Below are 18,084 nucleotides of genomic sequence, written 5' to 3' on the forward strand. Positions count from 1 at the left end.
AAAAAAAAAAAAACAACCAGAAAAAAACCTGATGTGGTTGATTGCAAAGAGAGCTTAGAATGCCGGGGGCGGGAAGGAGGGGGTGGTGTGGGAGGGCGACGGGAGGGCCTGGGAAGGCGGGGGAGGCCGCGGTTTAAGGGGAACGGCTCCCACCTACGTGGCAACGTTCTCCACCCCTAAAAGTGACGCTGGAGGGGACCCACGGGAAGGTACAGACGGCGCTTTCTCTCACGGCTTTCACATGGCCGGCAGCACTCAGGCCTGTTGTCCAGAGTCCGGGGAGGGGACGAGGTAGCCCAGCCCCGTGTCCCAGACCGGTGTCCGCCCAGAGCCCGACTCTTGCCGCTTGCACGCTCCTTCTTGGCCGCGCAGCCGGTGGTCAAGTGCGCGCGGGCGGCTGCGTCGGCGGTGCACCCGCGGGGCCCGCGGAGTCCTGTGCGCTCGTTTGCGCCTAAGCGCGCTCCGAATGCTGTTTTGCAGGTGGCAGAGACAAGCGGGGAGGCCCCATCCTGACGTTCCCGGCGCGCAGCAATCACGACAGAATACGGCAGGAGGACCTCCGCAGGCTCATCTCCTACCTCGCCTGTATCCCGAGGTGAGTCGCGGGCGCCATGGGGCATGTCCCTGTTGGGGCCGTCTCAGACGGGACACCGCGCCGCCGGGAGCAGCCGCGCGCCGGCCTGGGGTCCACGCCGCCCACCCAGTGCAGAACGGGCACCGGGCTCCTTTGCCCTTCGCTCCGTTTTGTGACCGTTCTGTCACGCTGACACGTGTGGGTGTGGGGACAAGAAGGTACACGTCTCGCTTGGAGAGCGTTGTGGGGGGCACGGCGGGCCCGGGTGAGGAGGTGGCGCCCCAGGCGGACCGTCCTTGGGGACTCTGGGGCCGCGACGCCCCGCGGGACCAGAAACGGCGGCTGTTGCCGATGTCACGTTTCTGCCTCAGTGCTCCGCTTGTTTCTGGGAAGCAGCCTCTGCATTTGTGGCCTAAGGTCTGTGAGGCATCGCGGGTCTTTCCCTGCTGATGGGCCAGGGGCGGCAGCGCCATTCAGTCCGAGACCCCCTGCGTGACGGGGCGGTCGTTTGCGTGGGTGCTGAGGAGCTGCGAGACGGGGCGAAGCCTCGTCTTCCTGGTGACTTCGGAAACGAGCATCCTGCTGGGATGCAGGCCGAGCAGGTCGGTGCGTCCGCAGGGGGGACCCGCACCTCTGGGCGGGGGCGCTGTCTTCCCTGCGGGGAGGACGGGCGCGCGCCGGAAGGGGGCGTCCCTCGGAGACCGACTAGCGCGTGTGCAGGAAAACCCGGTCGTTGTAACGGGCCCGGGGGGGGGGGGGCGTGATGTCATGGACACGGCGGTGAGTGGCACTGCTGACGGCTTCTCGGAGGCTATGGGCACTGCGTTGCACCCGCCACGGCACACGGGCTGGGACACTGCTGGCCTCGGCCGCCCCAGGCAGGGAAGTCACAGTGTCCCGCCTGTGACCCCGCCCGGCGGTGGCCAGGACAGGTCCGCTTGGGCTGTTGACTGTCTGCCCTGCTGACGCCTGTTTGGCCGTCGTTTCCGAGAAAGCCACCACTTTGCATCGTCCGTGACTACGCAATGGAGCCCTGTGTGTATATGCGGAACGTTCGCTCTCTCCCCGCACGCTGGTGTTTTCTCGGGCAGTTGAACGGTTAAAACCACGGGGTTAAAAAGGGCTTCCGAGGTTCTGTGAGTGTACTACTCACTATCATTTCTGAAGAACAACATAGTTGATGACGACCACTTCGGGAGCTCTGTGTGTTCGGTACTGTGCTGCTGATGGCAGAAGAAACGGAAGCACAAGGGACGATTAAAAATCTCTGCCAGTCAGAGAGCTACTTGTCATATAGTGTAACTATGGGACGACTGTATGTAATTGTGGCAACTGGCTTAAAAATCTCGGTTGGTTGTAACTATTAAAAACTTCTTTTATTTCATTGATATTGTAAAACATTTGATTTAGGTATGTTTTAGATCATCGGGATGATCCGCCTGAGCCTACAGAACTTCATTTTGATGAGCATACACAAAAGTAGTGAGAATAACACAGCAAACATCCACATACCTGTCATCCGGTGTCCGTGATGACCAATCAGTGTTGCCAGTCTTGTTTTTCTCTAAGTTTCCCCTGTAATAAAAAAAAGTCCCAAGACTCCTATCATTTCTCTTAGAAATAATAAGTGTGTAAGGTGACCCCCCCCCATTGTCGAGCACGGCCACTTCATCACCTAAGTTTGCTTTTGTATTTATAATTCCAAGTGACAAGAAATCTCATGTTGCTTGTCCTCAGTCAATGATAAGAGAAGTGGGATTAACACGTGAATGATACGTTTCTCAAGTGATAATGGGGAAATCTCACAGTGGTTCAAATGGAGAGAAGCGGCAACAGAACCCGTGGGTCTCCCTGACCACACAGGAGCTGTTCCGCCCGACTGTGCGCCCGTTGGTGGGAACATTGTTTTGTTAGAGCCGAGCAGTAGGGCCAAGAAAATCATTAGCAAAATGATGGTGTGTGAATTTTTTTTTGACTTGTGGGTTTGCTTGCACTTAAGTCTCATTTTTTGTTGGCATAGTTCCAGAGCCATATAAACCATCCTGGGGGTCATGAGTCTTCTTTTCCTATCCATTACCCCTGACAGTTTCTGTGGCATTAAGGTGGCCTTTCGCCACCCCCAAGCTGGATAGTTGCAGGGCCCCACATTCCCAGATGTGGGGAAGTACACTATCCAGAAAGCATGGGCAGCAGAATCAGACCAGCTGTTCCTATTATCAGTTTTCTGATCTGTGAAATATGATAGTAATGAGTACTTCTTGGGATCATTGTGAGTGTGGAGTAAGATTCCGTATGCACATGCCCAGTGCAGTGCCTGATACACAGTAGCTCCCTAAGAAAAAGTACGATAATTTCCATTTGTCCTACTTCCCTTCTTTTATTTTTCCCTTTGACATGTGCTCTAGAGCCCAGTTATTTTTCTTCTGCATGGCCTCTGTCTGTCTGTGTGCCTCTTAAAATGTGGCCCTCAGAGGTAATCGTAAGTGTGTTCTGAGCGGTGATGGGTAGTTTGAGCATTATTATCACCTTCCCTTTCCTTCTTCTCTCCTTTAAAAAAAAAAGTAAAAGCGGATGCCTGGGTGGCTCAGTCAGTTAAGCCACTGCCTTTGGCTCAGATGATGATCCCAGGGTCCTGGGATCGAGTTCCGCATTGGGCTCCTTGCTTAGCAGAGAGCCTGCTTCTCCCTCTGCCTCTCTGCCACTCTGCCTGCTTATCCTATCTCTCTCTCTCTCTGACAGATAAATAAATAAAATCTTAAAAAAAATAAAAGCAATTGGAGTATGGAGTGACTTTCATAGAATCAATTTGCAAAGAAACTTTCCATTAACTATGTGTAGGAGAAGCAAGTCACAGTAGAACTTCTTGGTGGTCTAATTGGGATTCCCACACAGTGATGAAAATAACATTGGTCTTGGTACATCTCTAGGTGTTTATTGCTCTTATTGTTTGAGTTACACGTATACTAATTATGATTTAGAGCATTTTGCCTTCTTTAGGATGATTTATAGTAGCTACACGGATAAACTCTTTTGTCACTAGCAAAATAATGTGAGACTTAAATTGATTTGTTTGTGGACATTCATATTAAAAGATACTTTCTTCATGTAGAAACTAAGGAGCATTTCTGTTTTTCAGAGACCAGCATTGAGAAGGGATGTTAATTTTACCTAACATTTCTTTATCTCACAATGAAATGAGGTTTCTAGAGGAAACTGCCGGAGTACCTGGTGAATGGTCACACGTCCTAGCGAGCGGTGTCTTCTGGTGGAGGAGTGGCATGGGTGCCTTTTCCCGGAGACAGCTGCCCACGTTCTGTAGCTGCTCCTGAATAGAACTGGGTTTGGGAATCTTTGCAAGTCACTGCTTTCTTTTTTCTTTTTTTTTTTTTTTTTAAAGATTTTATTTATTTATTTGACAGAGAGATCACAAGCAGGCAGAGAGGCAGGCAGAGAGAGGAGGAAGCAGGCTCCCTGCTGAGCAGAGAGCCCGATGCGGGGCTCGATCCCAGGACTCTGAGATCACGACCTGAGCTGAAGGCAGCGGCTTAACCCACTGAGCCACCCAGGCGCCCTGCAAGTCACTGCTTTCTTAACAAGGACTGGCTTTTAACTGCGTAAAGAGACGGATTGGAAGGATGTGCCCTCCCAGCCCAGTTCGTGTGCGATTTTCATTATTTAGAAGTCACTGGGTGGTCGGTTCGATTGTGGAGGAAGGCGGATCGTGAGTCCTTCTGTGACCTGTGCAAGCTCAGGCACCTTCTGGTGTGGTGTTCTCTGATGTGTTCCTGTTGTTGAGTCGGGAGTTACTCAGGATGCCTCTCCAGCCCCTTTTAAGTGGAGGGGCTGTGCCGTGTTCTGTGCACACCATGTCACGCTCTGTGAGGAGAGACACAGTCTGCCTGAGAGCGTACCCTGATCTGGTGAAGGCCGATGCTGAAGTCGGTCTAGGAGACAACACCCACTGAGGCCATCAGGGGCCTGGCGTGTGTTCTCCTGCCTTTGGAGTGTGGCAGCAGATGGGGCATCTGGAGTAGAGGGTCTCTGCGGGGGCAGGCTCCCTGGGGTCTGGCTGGTCTTGCCAGATTGCACACCCCATCAGAGCCCTAAGAGGCCCAGAACGCTCCATGTAAGTGACTTGGGAGATTTGAGGAGACCTTTCTGGAAGCCCTGTTCGCTTCTAGGATCTGTGAAGGAGGTCCGTGCTGTGCTGTTCCCTGGTTTATGGCCCAGGACTTACTGGAGTCACAGAGAAGCGGTATCATGAGAGGGGCCTGAGCCAAGCATTAACTCATTTGGAGCTCCTGTTCATGTAGGAGTGGCAGACAGGAGGTCATCCAACCATTCCTGGTGGTTTCCGCCTTTGAGAAGCTGGGCTGCTGTCAGTCTGTGTCCCTGTGATGGCTTGCCACACCATGTTTCCAGCACCTGCGCTGCTGTCTACTCAGGTTCTAGCCCCACAGACTTGTTTTGTAGAATTTTTTTGTGACATGCCTCTTACATGGATGTAGCTGTGACAGGAACTTTATGTCTGTGAAATTTGGAGCGAGTTACTGTAATGGCATGCCTCAAGATAAGGAAGAGAATGGCGTTCTGCAGGGATGGGGAGGGAAGGGTAAAGGTGTGAGCTAATGCAGGAGAGCATGAAATTGGTTTTAATTTTGACTTAATTTATTTTGGCTTTTTAACAACACTTGATGATAGAGATTAGTTTCCTGAGTTTTTTAAATATGAGTTTATAACTATAAATAGGTTTTAGTTTCTCAGGTGATTACCTGAGGCAGAAAAATGTCCAATGTCTTTCCACTGTCTTGGCCCAGTACATTCACGCTGGGTGGAAAAGTTGTCATTACCCACTCAGGGTCTTAGGTGTGTGTCCAGATCCCTTCCTTCAGTCATTATCCGGCTCACGTCTGGCGCTAGGACCAGAAGCCTGCATGGACTGTGTGAATCCACCACAAAACAAGGTTATTATGGTTGTTCCAGAAGTGGAAGGCTGTGCCAGAGCCTTCCTAAAAGCTTCCCCGTGAACACTGAAGTTATAACCAAGTGTGACTGAGTTTTTTCACCTGTGTTTAAGGACATTTTGACTCTTGGATTTTCTTTATGGCAGAAGTGCATTGCCTATATTTTTCATGTACTCAGGGGTTGAGACTTAATAAGACTAATAATTTTTATTGCTTTGTCAGGGTCATTGTTAAGAGAAACTGGCTTTTTTGTTTAAATTGGCCAGAACATGGAGGGGAAGAACACAGAGGCCCTAGCATTTGCTTGGCTGGTGCCTAGGACCAGCCTTGTCACCACTATGGCCTTTGTGTCACCAGTGCAACCGCGTGCAAAAGACAAATAAGTCTTATCATTACTGTGAAAATCCCTTTACTCTGAAGACCCTGCCAGAAGGGCACCAAGGAGCCCCAGGGATCAGTGGAGCATACTTGGAGAACCTCTAGGACAGCTAAGGACCCAAGCCAGTTAAAGGGGACAAAACGGGACATTGAAAAGCTCCCATGATCCCCAGTGCACTGGTGTGGGTGGTTTCAGTGCCCGTGATCCTGGGAGGCTCCTGTGACTGCTGTTCATTGGTCTGTCACCCTCCCCACCTGGGCTCTGTGCACACTGTTAGGGGTCTGTCCCCATTAGTGCTCACCGAGGACCTTTGCTGTGATAGTTCCTAGACAGCTTGTGGGATCATTTAATACGCAAAAGATGAGACACCCCCTCCCCTCCCCCACCCACCCCCACCTCACAGTACGGAGCCCCACAGACATCAGGGTGAGGGTCACAGAGTCAGCCTCACCCAGTGGGACTCTGGTCAGAGAAGGAGTTACATGGCTTAAACCTGTTTCTTTCTTTTTCTCTAGTGAAGAGGTGTGCAAGCGAGGATTCACAGTGATCGTGGACATGCGCGGGTCCAAGTGGGACTCCATTAAGCCTCTCCTGAAGATACTGCAAGAGTCCTTTCCCTGCTGCATTCATGTTGCACTGATAATCAAGCCAGACAACTTTTGGCAGAAACAGAGGACTAATTTTGGCAGTTCTAAATTTGAATTTGAGGTAACTTCCATGTGTAGCCAGACCAGTTAAACCAATAGGCGTGGTTCATTAAAAGTTGACTTTCTCCTCATCATTTTAGATAATAGATTTTTAAAAGCACATATTAAATGGGAACGGCACATCTTACGTACAGATGGCATGTAAAATCAGTTACCGAATAAAACTTCGGTTCATTTATGACATGACGCTACTGGATTATTTCACCCATGGGCGATTTAGGTTTTAGTTCTCTTGGTTTTGGTTGGTGAGGCCACTGAGGTGTAAGGTGTGTACCATAGAAAGAGGCTCCCTCTTACTTCTCGTGATAAAACAGCTTCACCCTCCAGTCCAGGTGGCTTTATGTGGCCTCAGATCCATCATCATTGCCTTCGGCTTGGAAATAAGGGAATGTTAGGGAGAGATACCCAACTTCACGTGTCCGGAAGAAAGGGAGTTTTCACCTTGTCCTTGAGAATGGAGGGAATGATCTGTTCTGTATTTCATGCATCCGTTCTCTTGTTTATGGAAAGGGAGATAGTCCTTTAAAAGCTCTGCAGAGTTCGGAATTCAGCAGCACATTAGGTCACTGTCTTAGATGGTGTGTGAAACAGGCCTCAGCCTGCTGACTTCTTTTCCTTTCCACTGTCCCCTCTCCTTCAGCTACTAAGGCTCTGCCTGGGCTTTAATGCAGGTAGTATAAGGAGATGATTATGGGAAGAAAGTGTTCTGGCCAGCTTGAAACCTAATTCATGTCATATTCTGTAGTACAATGTTTTCTAATAAGATCTCATAATATTTGGTGGAATAGCTTGTGCTGCTTCTTTAAGTTTGCCCAAATAGCAGGTGTCAGTGAATGTCTTCGTGGGTGTTAAGATAAATTACAGTAGTATTAAGCACATCACGCAATAGTACTTCTTAAGCTTCACGTTCCATGGTAACTTTTCAGTGTTTTCACATGTGTATTACTTGTGTTTTTAAATCTCTTGCCATGGTACTGATTTTCAATCAGAAATTGGAATTCAGTTTTAATTTGAATTTGAAACTTCATTCAAGAGATTTAGGTAAAAGATGAAACCCATAAGCCTTTATCTTCACACAGTTAAGTCATTTTGGACAACAGTTTATTGAGTCTTATAATTTTCTTGATGCAGAATTTAAAGTGTGTTGCTTTTAATTATACGTGTTTAAAGCCGAAACAATGGTGTAGCAATGTAGAATGCACAAAAAAGTTTTGCTAGTCTGATTTTGGTATCTTCCCCTGGGCCTTCAAAGTTCCCTATACCAGCTTCTCTATTGTCTCTACATCGTTACCAGCCTCTCTCTGTGAAATGATTAGTTCCATGGATGTTACTAAAAGTCTGGACAGATGAGATAGAAATGAACCTGCAGTCACATTGCAAGCAAAAGTGCGGGACTAGGAGTGGCCCCTCTTCCTAGCTCTCTTGTTTTTTTGCAGGTTCTTATGCTAGCCGGCATGGGGCTGCTGTAGTTCTAGGTTTTCTAAGGCTGGAGGTGACAGAGGTGGGGCTAAGCCAGCCTTTCTGTGGTTTATTTTTTGGCTCTTAGGCTACAGTTCTTTTTCCTTTAACTTTGTCTTTGCATTTAATGACCCCTCTCCCAGCCCTGATGTTTTCCTTGAGGCACGATATTGATAGTAACCCTGTGGTACGTGGCATAGGTAGGGTGAGGGTAAGATTTTTGCTTAGATTATAAAGGATTAAAACTTGGTCGCTGTTAGATTGGAATGTAGTGCAAGTTGGAATGTACAAAACTTCTACTACTCAGAATTGTGACAGATGATTGCAATGCATGAAACATCCCGTCTGTCTTCAGCTTTATGGCAAGAGCTTCTGCCCCCTGTCTGGCTAACTTTTGTATATTTTAGAAAGTTTCAAAAAGTCATTCATAGCCTAGTATCTGCTACTTGATGGGAGGTGGAGGTAGGGCAAGATGAGCCGTGATCGTGGTCTGGTTGGATCATGTCTGTCACTGAATAAGGAGCTCACAAACACGTGTCCTCAGAGGGAGGTGGCACTTCTCAGAGTTGTAGAAACCCACGAACAGGACATTTGCTTGGTTGCAGAGAGCTGGAGGCTCTGTTGGGAGTGAGATGGTAGAGTGGTTCGGAGGAGAAAGAGTGCATTGATGAAAGTAAAATTTCTTAATCGTCTGCTCTGTATTGCGATTTAAGACCTTTCCCGGTTAACATGCCTAAGATAGCAGGTTAATTTCCACATTCTTGGGAAGAAATCCTTCAGCTCTTATGAGACACACATCCTGTAATTTTAGGTATTCTAACTAACGTGTTGTTCTAATGGACTTCTGTTTCACTGACTATACTGGTAATGTTAATTTTATCTACATTTGTTTTTATGGGGCCAGAAGGTATGTTTTCTATAAAGAGATCACTTGCTTTACATTTTGAATATCTGTAAGTAAGTATTGCAAATTGCATTATGATAAGGCCACAGAAAATTGGGTCATTTTCTCATACGTGATTTTTTTTCCCCTTAAGACAAACATGGTCTCTTTAGAAGGCCTTACCAAAGTAGTTGATCCTTCTCAGCTGACTCCCGAGTTTGATGGCTGCTTGGAATACAACCATGAAGAATGGATTGAAATCAGAGTTGCTTTTGAAGACTACATTAGCAATGCAACCCACATGCTCTCTCGGCTGGAGGAACTTCAGGACATCCTGGCCAAGAAAGAATTGCCTCAGGATTTAGAGGGGGCTCGGAATATGATCGAGGAGCATTCCCAGCTGAAGAAGAAGGTGATTAAGGCCCCCATAGAAGACTTGGATTTAGAGGGACAGAAGCTGCTCCAGAGGATTCAGAGCAGTGACAGCTTTCCCAAAAAGAACTCGGGGTCAGGCAATGCGGACCTGCAGAGCCTCCTGCCCAAGGTGTCCGCCATGTTGGACAGGCTGCACTCCACGCGGCAGCATCTGCACCAGATGTGGCACGTACGAAAACTGAAGCTGGACCAGTGCTTTCAGCTGAGGCTGTTTGAGCAGGACGCTGAAAAGGTAAAGGAGCAGGGGGAGGGAAGTTGAAATGAGACACGGATGGGTTTCCTGGATCGTCGGTCCCGGCAGCTAGGGGTCTGCTTTGGTCAGGAGAGAGGGCCGAGGAAGAGGAAGGTGTCGGTTCACTCCAGCCATCTGCCTGAAATCCGCCTTTCAGCTTCCCTCGTGGTGCAGGCCAGGGCTGTCTGAGGAGCTTTGGGTTCTTAATGACTGACATTGTGGTTTGGCATGCCTGTAAGGTAGACGAGAAGGGTATCTTGCGTTAAAAGAGTGAACATCTTACAGAATTTATATGATCAAAAGCAATAATTACGTAGGTATGTGTTTTGCCCCAATGAAGCCAGTGACAGAACACCATTCTGATATATTGTTGACCATGCTTTTAAGATAAAAGACGAATCAGGTGTTAAAAAGAATAGCTTCTGGGAAATACGGGCAGTGATTACTTATGGCCTCATTTTATTCTCATGCTCCAGATGAAACAGCTGGTCTGAGTGGATGCTCATGTCACCTGCTAACTCTGTCTTAGCAGTGGAAACAGGACACTTACTGGGAGGACTGTGTCGCAAGCCATGAACATGGGTGAACCGATCACTCTTAATTTAAGCTCATTGAATTTTTTTCACAGAGTTTTTCCTCACAGGAGAATATTTTCTAATGTTAAAAAAACTACATCACTAATCTTTGATACAAAAGGACCTTTCAAACAGTGACAATCCACTACTGTTGTCTGGCAAGCTTTTAACCTACCTGTCAGCATACTTATGTTTAAAGAAGTGCCTTGTCAAAGACACTGGAAAAATCTTCCTTTCAATTACTAGGAAAAAACAGGTGACAGTCTCTAGGATTCTGATTCAAGTCACGATACCAGTCCAAATAATGATAGTTATTTCCTTTTGCTTTCATGTTTTCCTTGTGAGCAACGTAACTGACATCCTTTTCCAGGGAGTATCTGTATTGAATCTCGAGAGAGATGTATGTCATCATTAAATTTTTTTCCAGTCCTTTCTATTTTTATGGTAAATTTTATTGTTTGCATTTGCACGGTTTTTAAAATACTGTTTGCTCTCAAGCAGATATGATCGTGTAGTCACTGGAGTTGCTGTCCGTCATCTGTGGGCATAGGAGAACCTGCCCAGATACCTGCCAGTCCCTAATTTCACACAACAGGTCTTTCACTGAAGAGCAGTGTGGTCAGGGAAGCAGTTCACAACAGCAGGGAGGCTGGGTTGAGAGTCAGAGGTTGGTTTTAGTTAGGCTGGGGGATTTGAGCATCCCTCTTGGCCTGTCTGCCTCTTAATTCCTCATCAGCCGAAGGATCACATGCGGTAGGACTTTCTTGCAGACCGGGCCAGTTCAGAACAGCTTACTTCGAAGTCAAGGATCTTTTTGGACCCAAAAGACCGAGAGGTTGTCAGAGCAAAGATACTGCCCTTGGTTGGCTTGGCCCTGCTCCTGGGCCTGTGGCAGCCATCCCTCTTCCTGGGGCTGCTTCAGCTTGTCTTTCTTCATTCTGGTAGATGTTCGACTGGATCACACACAACAAGGGCCTGTTTCTGAACAGCTACACTGAGATCGGGACCAGCCACCCCCACGCGATGGAGCTGCAGACGCAGCACAACCACTTCGCCATGAACTGCATGGTAAGAGGCTGTGGGCACAGAGGTGGCGCGTATGAGAGAGGATTCCAGCGGATGGGAGGGACTTACACAGATGGTGCCCCAGCCCTTCGCCAGGAGGCCACGCGGGGCCTTTAGATGTACCTGCGGTGATGGTAGCTGACCTCCGAGCACGCGACTTTCTTGGTGTTAGCAGTACCTACAGCTTCTTTTAAGCTTTAAGCAGTGGAAATGTGAGAACAAGCAAACACATCGGAGAAACTCGAGCCAGTTACTTGGCCAATTTACATGAATGATTTTGAGGCTGGTTCCTGTGCTGTACCTCTTAGGAGCCTGTAGGGGCTCCAGAGAAGCTGCTCAGTGGCTGAGGGACTGTTCTGAGCAGAGCTGCTGTCAGTTTGCTGGCTGCCCTTTGTGAGAAGGAAAAGCCAGCCTGCCTGCTTTCTCCTCCAGGGCATACTCCGGTTCTCTTAAAACATGACATTTCCCTCCAGGTTGAACTGAAGTACTAGGGTCTGGGCACAGGCCATGCCTAGAACACCCTGCTCTGTTGGAGGCTGATGCACTTGACTCTGCTAGCCTGTTGTGACCAGTGTTGGGTTGTTGTAGGACCGTTAAACAAAACAACAAACAATTCTAAATAGTATTTTTGTTACATTTTTGGAGTTAATATAACTAAAATAAAACACTGTGTTCTACAGGATATATGTTGTTTCTGTAGACAGTTATCCTTCTGAAAATTTCCTTTTCAGGGTCCAGGAGTTTTGGTTTGGACTTTGAGCTAGTCTTATGAGAATTAACCACTCTTGGGCCTTGTAACATTTGTTACAGAATACTGAAGCGGTATGAAGACAGGGTCTTTGCTTAAATTAATTCAGTAAGATGCTATTCAATTAAAGGTTGGGTAACTGAGTGCTCTAGGCAGTTTCAAAGGTAACATTTAGCAATACAATTTTTGTAATAGACTCCATCAAAAAAAGTTTAGTGTCTGTTCTAGAGTTTGAGGTGAGAGAATTTGTGGTTTGAAATTTTAAACCCAGGCAGAGATGAAGAGTTCCAAAATGTTACCTGTGGAGGAAGCGTCTTAGAATTTCTTCCTAAGAAATTTTTATCAATTTTTCAAGTTATTCTGAAACCGCAGCTAGTGGTGGAAGGCATTCAGTCTGTTGTATCACATAATATGTAAACAAGAAGTACTAAAATATATTTTAGAGAAACAAGAACAGAAAATATACCCACCCCCCCAGCATTATTAGTGCGACATTTAGGGTCAAGAAAATGGGAAGTATGATGTAGAAGACAGGAGCATGGGGTGGGTTAGGAATGCAGAGGTTTCTAATCTGAGCCTTCCAGTTACCTTGTGACTTTGGGCAGTCCATTTAGTCTCTGCAAGCCTCAGTTTCCTAATCTGTAAAGTGGGGATTATATCTGCCTTCCATGGCGGATACAATTTTATTTCCTCTGCATATGTAAAACACTAAGATAGTGCTCAATGCAAAGTAAGTACTTGATAAATGCTAATTATTAACAGTCATGTTATCACCAATTAAAAACATTGTTAAAAGAAACTCTTAAAAGTATGAGTAATGTACTTATTTTATTTTTAAAGGCTTAAGTCTATTTTCTGGTTCTTTACAATAAACTTATTTTTCTAAGTTAAAGTTCTTTTTCTTTTTTGGAAGATTTTTATTTATTTATTTATGAGAGAGCATGAGTAAGGGGAGAGGGAGAAGCAGGCTCCCGGCTGAGCAGGGAGACTGCTGTGGGGCTCCATCCCAGGACCCTGGGACCACGACCTGAGCCAAAGGCAGAAGGCAGACACTCAACAGTCTGAGCCTTCCAGGTGCCCGTCGAAGCTTAAGTTTTAACTGGAGGAGTGGCATAACCCTGTGCCACCGTGGGTGGCAGCTGCCAGGGAAGCTTCCAGGCCTATCTGGCTCCTTGTCCGCCACTCCTCCACGAGTGCTTGGTACCCAGCTAGGACATGTCTTTATGCAGAGCAAGGACTTCTTAATTCGTAGCCTTTTCTTGTGCTTCCTACAGTGTTTTAAACATTTTTTTTTGGATAAAATGAAAATGCTGAATATGAACCTGCCAAGTCGCCAGTCTCTGAAGCATGTTAAGGGACACCAACAATTCTGCTCATGGTACTGTCGCAGATGCTAAAAGCTGTGATGAGGGTGCCTGGGTGGCTCAGTTGGTTAAGCATCTGCCTTTGGCTCATGTCGTGATCCCGGGGTCCTGGGATTGAGTTCTGCATGGGGCTCCCTGCTCAGCGGGGAGCCTGCTTCTCCCTCTGCCCCTCACCATGCTCGTGCTTTCTCTTGGTCTCAAACAAATAAAATCTTTTTTTTTTTTTTCCTTTAAAAGCTGTGATGATAAGATCTAGAGGTAGGTACTTTAACAAGGGGAATTCTATATTTTATGTTAGAGGCTGTTTATTGGTTGGTGTTCCAGCACTTTCCTTTATCTGTGTAATCAGTGATGGAATGATGGTAAAGGTCCAGTCCACAGACCCTCCATGCGCAGTACAGTCTGGTTGAGGATCTGAAAGGGACATGGGACACCGTAACAGAATCTCAGTGGGAATGAGTCCCCCCAGTGGTTCCCATGGCAGACCCATCTGCATGGAGAGCTCTGCTCTGGGTTCTAACAGAGGGCATTGGCATATGCTCTTCCCAACACCTTTGGGGTTGATTTACATCTTTAATGATACAAAACAAAAATTAGTAATTTTGATTACCTGCAGCTAGAGGGAGAGAATACATAGGAGAAGAGGGGGCATTACTTTTGCCTAAAGGATACGTTAGAGCATTATTGCCACAAGAGCCAGGGAGGCCGGTTTCCCACTGACCATGGCCTTGGTGGACTGTCTTAGCCTCACCGGTGCCCTCTCTCCCTGCCACTGTAGACAGCGGTCATCTGTTAGCTAATTCGAGGCTGGAGTCTGTGCCTTTCTAGTCCCAGAGTGACTCTATCTAGTTTTGATTTGGGTCAAAGTGGAGAGGAAAAAAATGAGTAGAAGATGGTACAAAGGAAGAATGGATAAGTACGTTCTTCAGGGGGCTTCGGGGTGGGCTGCAGACGAGGTCACCATGAGGAGGCCATGCAGGGTGCGTGCGGTGGGAGAGGGGCCCAAAGAACCACGGCAAGGGCGGAGAGGAGGCAGGAAAAAGGGAGAGAGGTTTGGACAGGTTGAGGAATTAGATTTAGCAGCATGGTTGGGAGGAGCCAATGGGGGTACATGATTTTGGGAGACCCATCAAGAGGAGCAGTGTTGTGATGACAGGCGGGGGTGTGTTGAAGGCGCGCGTTCCCCACCGCTGCCTCTGCCAGACTAGCAGCCTCGAAGGCCAAGGAAGCTGGAAGGGAGCACAGCATAGTGAGAACCTGTTTTGAGGGCCAAATGTGTCCTTTTTTCCAGCCTCACACTTTTATTTTTGTAGTAAACTGCTGGGCCTGAAGATGGGCATTTCCACCAAATAGAAAGCTTGATTGAAGGTTTGCACGTAGCGTTGTTCCCTTTCGTGCCTCTACTCCTCTGCTGTGGAGAAAGCGGATCCGTCTGCAGAGGATTCTCTGTTGGCACCGCCCAGACGGCTTGGGTTGGTGTAGACGGGAGAGCTTGTTTTCGCACAGAACAGCCTGTGGCTGCTCCGCGTGCGGCGTGTAGTTCCTGGGTTCCAGTTAAAACCTGCGGTGTTGGGTTTTCTCGGTTCTGGGCGACTGCTTCTCCGTAGGCTCGCCATCTGGCCCTGTTTCAGGATCCGAAGCCAGCAAGTGAGTAAGATGTGTCTGTGTGCACCCACTCGTGCACTTGATTGCTTTGTGCCTACCAGTCTGCCCCTCGGCTAGTTGATTTGTAACTTTGCAGTTTTAGAAATAGAAATTGAAACCAGTATTTAGAGTTTCTGGAAATCAGATAGCAAGTATGTCCACTGTTCTATACCAGGTGATTCTGCCCTTCAAAACAGAAGTGGAGTTCGTGGGCGGTGTTTCAGAAAGCGCTATGATCCACGGGTCCTGCAAGGAAGCCTCTTGTTTGCCTTCCCCTGACAAGCCCTCTTTCTCTCCCCCATCTTTTGCAGAACGTGTATGTAAACATAAACCGCATAATGTCGGTGGCAAATCGCTTGGTCGAGTCCGGCCACTATGCCTCTCAGCAGATTAAGCAGATTGCGAACCAGCTGGAGCAGGAGTGGAAGGCGTTTGCGGCAGCCCTGGATGAGCGGAGTACCTTGCTGGACATGTCCTCCATTTTCCACCAGAAGGCTGAAAAGGTCAGTGCTAGGGGCCCGCAGCCCACAAGGTGGTGACCGGAGCACGTTCTCCCCCAGTGCCCTCCCCGCTGTCCAATCCCTGGACAACTTCGGTGTGACACCCATAGTGCTTAAGAACATGAGCTCTGAAGTCAGGCAGCTTTGAGCTGAAACCCCAGCTCTCTGACCGTGTCCTGTGCCATCTTCGGCAAATTCCTTCGCCTCTCTGTTCCTTGGTTTTCTCATCTATAAAATGGAAATAAAAGTATCTACTTGAGAGGAGTGTTTTCTCCTGTAAATGAGATAATTCTTGTGAGGTGGCCTGTGTGGTGCCTGGTATCCAGTAGGTACTAATCAGTGGTAGCCACTGTTCTTTTTCCCTCCTCTCCCTTCTCCCCACTCTCCGTCCCCTTCCTCCTCTCCTCTTCCTCCTCAGTACTGTCACCTTAGTATTCTAATACGACGCTCTGACAGCAAGTAACAATGCCTGAGTATGAGGTTTTAAATATCAGGGGTTTGCTTTTCTCAGAAAATAAGATGTTGCAAAGTCTGGGGAACTGTAGCTGTACAGTGATGTCAGGCCAGGATCTGCTCCTCTCAGGCTGCCTTGGTCTTCCTGCCGTGGCCACAGACATGGTGCCCAGCCCCTGCACCTCGAGCACGGCACCCACTATAGTCGGGGAAGCATTATTTTCAGAAGGTCCCTCCATCCCCACACACCTCACCTCCATTCCCACTGGCCAGGAGTGGGGTGCAGGCTGTGCCCTAGCTCCTGGGAAGGGTGGGAAAAGGTGGGTGTGGCTTTTTAGCCTCCACAGCGATAGGCAGGCTCTGCTGGCCGGGGCTAGAGTTGGAGAGTGGCTTTTGGATAGGCCGCCTCCAGTGTCTTCTGTTGATGAAGTTAGTTGTTTGGATTCAGAGTTCACGTTGGCTTCATCTGCTGATGTTCTGGTCAGAATACTTGAAGAGGGAACATCTAATACGTGCCCATAACACTCCCCACGCCTCTCCAGGCCCCCAGCGAGCTCACTTAAGCAAACACTCTGGAGTAGCACGAGGGAAGTGCTTTGCTCGTGACTCAGACTTCATAGTGGGAAGTGTGCGGGGCAGGGAAATACCTCTTCAAGTGGCGGAGAAGCAACACAGGAACTTTGAGCCGCCAGGAAGACATATGGGGAAGAAGTGAGGGGTTGCCGTAAGGGAGAAATACTGATCGGGGAGGATTTTCTGGTGTTGAGGGGAGACTACATTCATAGGTATCTGTACTGATGGTGCTAGGCAGGAAATGGTATCTCTGTAATCTAGAAACAGTCCCTGTTGAGGAGTGAGGCCCGTGAAGGTAAGATAAAGGTCCCAGCTTGCCCAGGGTTTTGGCAAGTCAACAAGGGTGTTGCACAAGACCCTCATTAGCAGTGATCTCGACTCTAGAAACCTTTCAAGTGTGAAGCAAGAGGAAACTAAATGGAACAGGAAAAGAAAAAAAATGATAGTAGCCTCACATGAAAGGTGTGAATAGGGACTTCCAGGTTCCAATAGTAGGGTTTTTCACCTCCCTAAACTTATGTATTTGATTGGCTTTATGATAAAGAATAAACAAAAGCCCACAGAGAAAAACAAGTTTTTTTAAAACAAGTAATAGGAACCCGTTCAGCAGAAAACTGCACCGCCCCTCACCCGTGCTCCCTGACGTCGGCCAGAGGAGTGGCGTATCATTGACTGGACATCATGGTGGGTGGGAGGATGAGCTATCTGGTCCCTGTACATCCATCATCTGGAATGGTAACATGTTAGGGGTACAGCAACCCCTGGAAGTAGAAGTGTGCTAATTGGTAGTGGGCTCACAGAAAGTTCCGTGAAGATGATAGGAGCAAACGTGAGACAGGACAAGCTACGTGGGTGAATAACAGAGTCTGAGCCACAGTCACACACAGGGAAAAATCCCGTAAACATGGTAGGATTCAGAATTATAAATAAGCCCCGAAGTTAATTTCTATTCTGACCTGCTTGAGAATAATCTAGAAATGAGGGTGCCATGGGGCATTTTTTTTCCTCCAAAATTTTTATCCAAAATTTCAAAAAGAGCATGGGGTGTTTTCATTTGGATAAGATGAATGACTGTAATTTATGGATTTGAAGGAAACTAAACTAGACGAATGCATTATTTCACACAATTTTGTGGGATCCTTCGTAAAGTGTAACAGTGCTTGAGGTCTCTGTGCATATTGAGTAGCCAGAGAAGCCACAAGCCAGATACAAGTGTAGGAACAGAGGGACCTGGTGTAGAGAGGCCCCAGGGTTTCTGATGGACCTCGACCAAGGCCTGCCCAGGCATCTGAAATGTACCGGTGGGGCATTAGAACGTGTTCAGAGTGCCTTTAGTCTCGAGTGAAAATGTAGTGGGAATCTTCCCCTTCACTGAACAGAAGTAAGATCCTTGAAATTCTAATGCATGAAGGAAGATCACATCTACTCAGTACTTTTCCTCTTCCCAGGAGAGAAATAGCTCAGCTTTGGTCTTTTTTTTTTTTTTTTTTTTTTTTAAGATTTTATTTTTTTTCTTGACAGAGAGATCAC

At 47.7% G+C, this 18,084-nt stretch overlaps 1 protein-coding gene across 3 annotated transcripts in view; it reads left to right on the top strand.

Moving 5' to 3' along the window:
* The window catches only part of LOC111153393 (trio Rho guanine nucleotide exchange factor), a 355,850-nt gene that overhangs the window by 129,013 nt on the left and 208,753 nt on the right, over positions 1–18,084 (top strand). For all 3 annotated transcript variants that reach the window (XM_022512390.1, XM_022512391.1, XM_022512392.1), the window contains 5 exons: positions 481–595; positions 6,433–6,625; positions 9,120–9,632; positions 11,153–11,275; positions 15,340–15,531. In XM_022512390.1, coding sequence (XP_022368098.1) covers positions 481–595; positions 6,433–6,625; positions 9,120–9,632; positions 11,153–11,275; positions 15,340–15,531 — 1,136 coding nt within the window. The remainder of the gene's footprint in view (positions 1–480; positions 596–6,432; positions 6,626–9,119; positions 9,633–11,152; positions 11,276–15,339; positions 15,532–18,084) is intronic.

The sequence above is a fragment of the Enhydra lutris genome, unplaced genomic scaffold, assembly GCF_002288905.1.
Source record: "Enhydra lutris kenyoni isolate GAN:26980312 unplaced genomic scaffold, ASM228890v2 scaffoldscaffold32, whole genome shotgun sequence".
Lineage (NCBI taxonomy): Eukaryota > Metazoa > Chordata > Mammalia > Carnivora > Mustelidae > Enhydra > Enhydra lutris.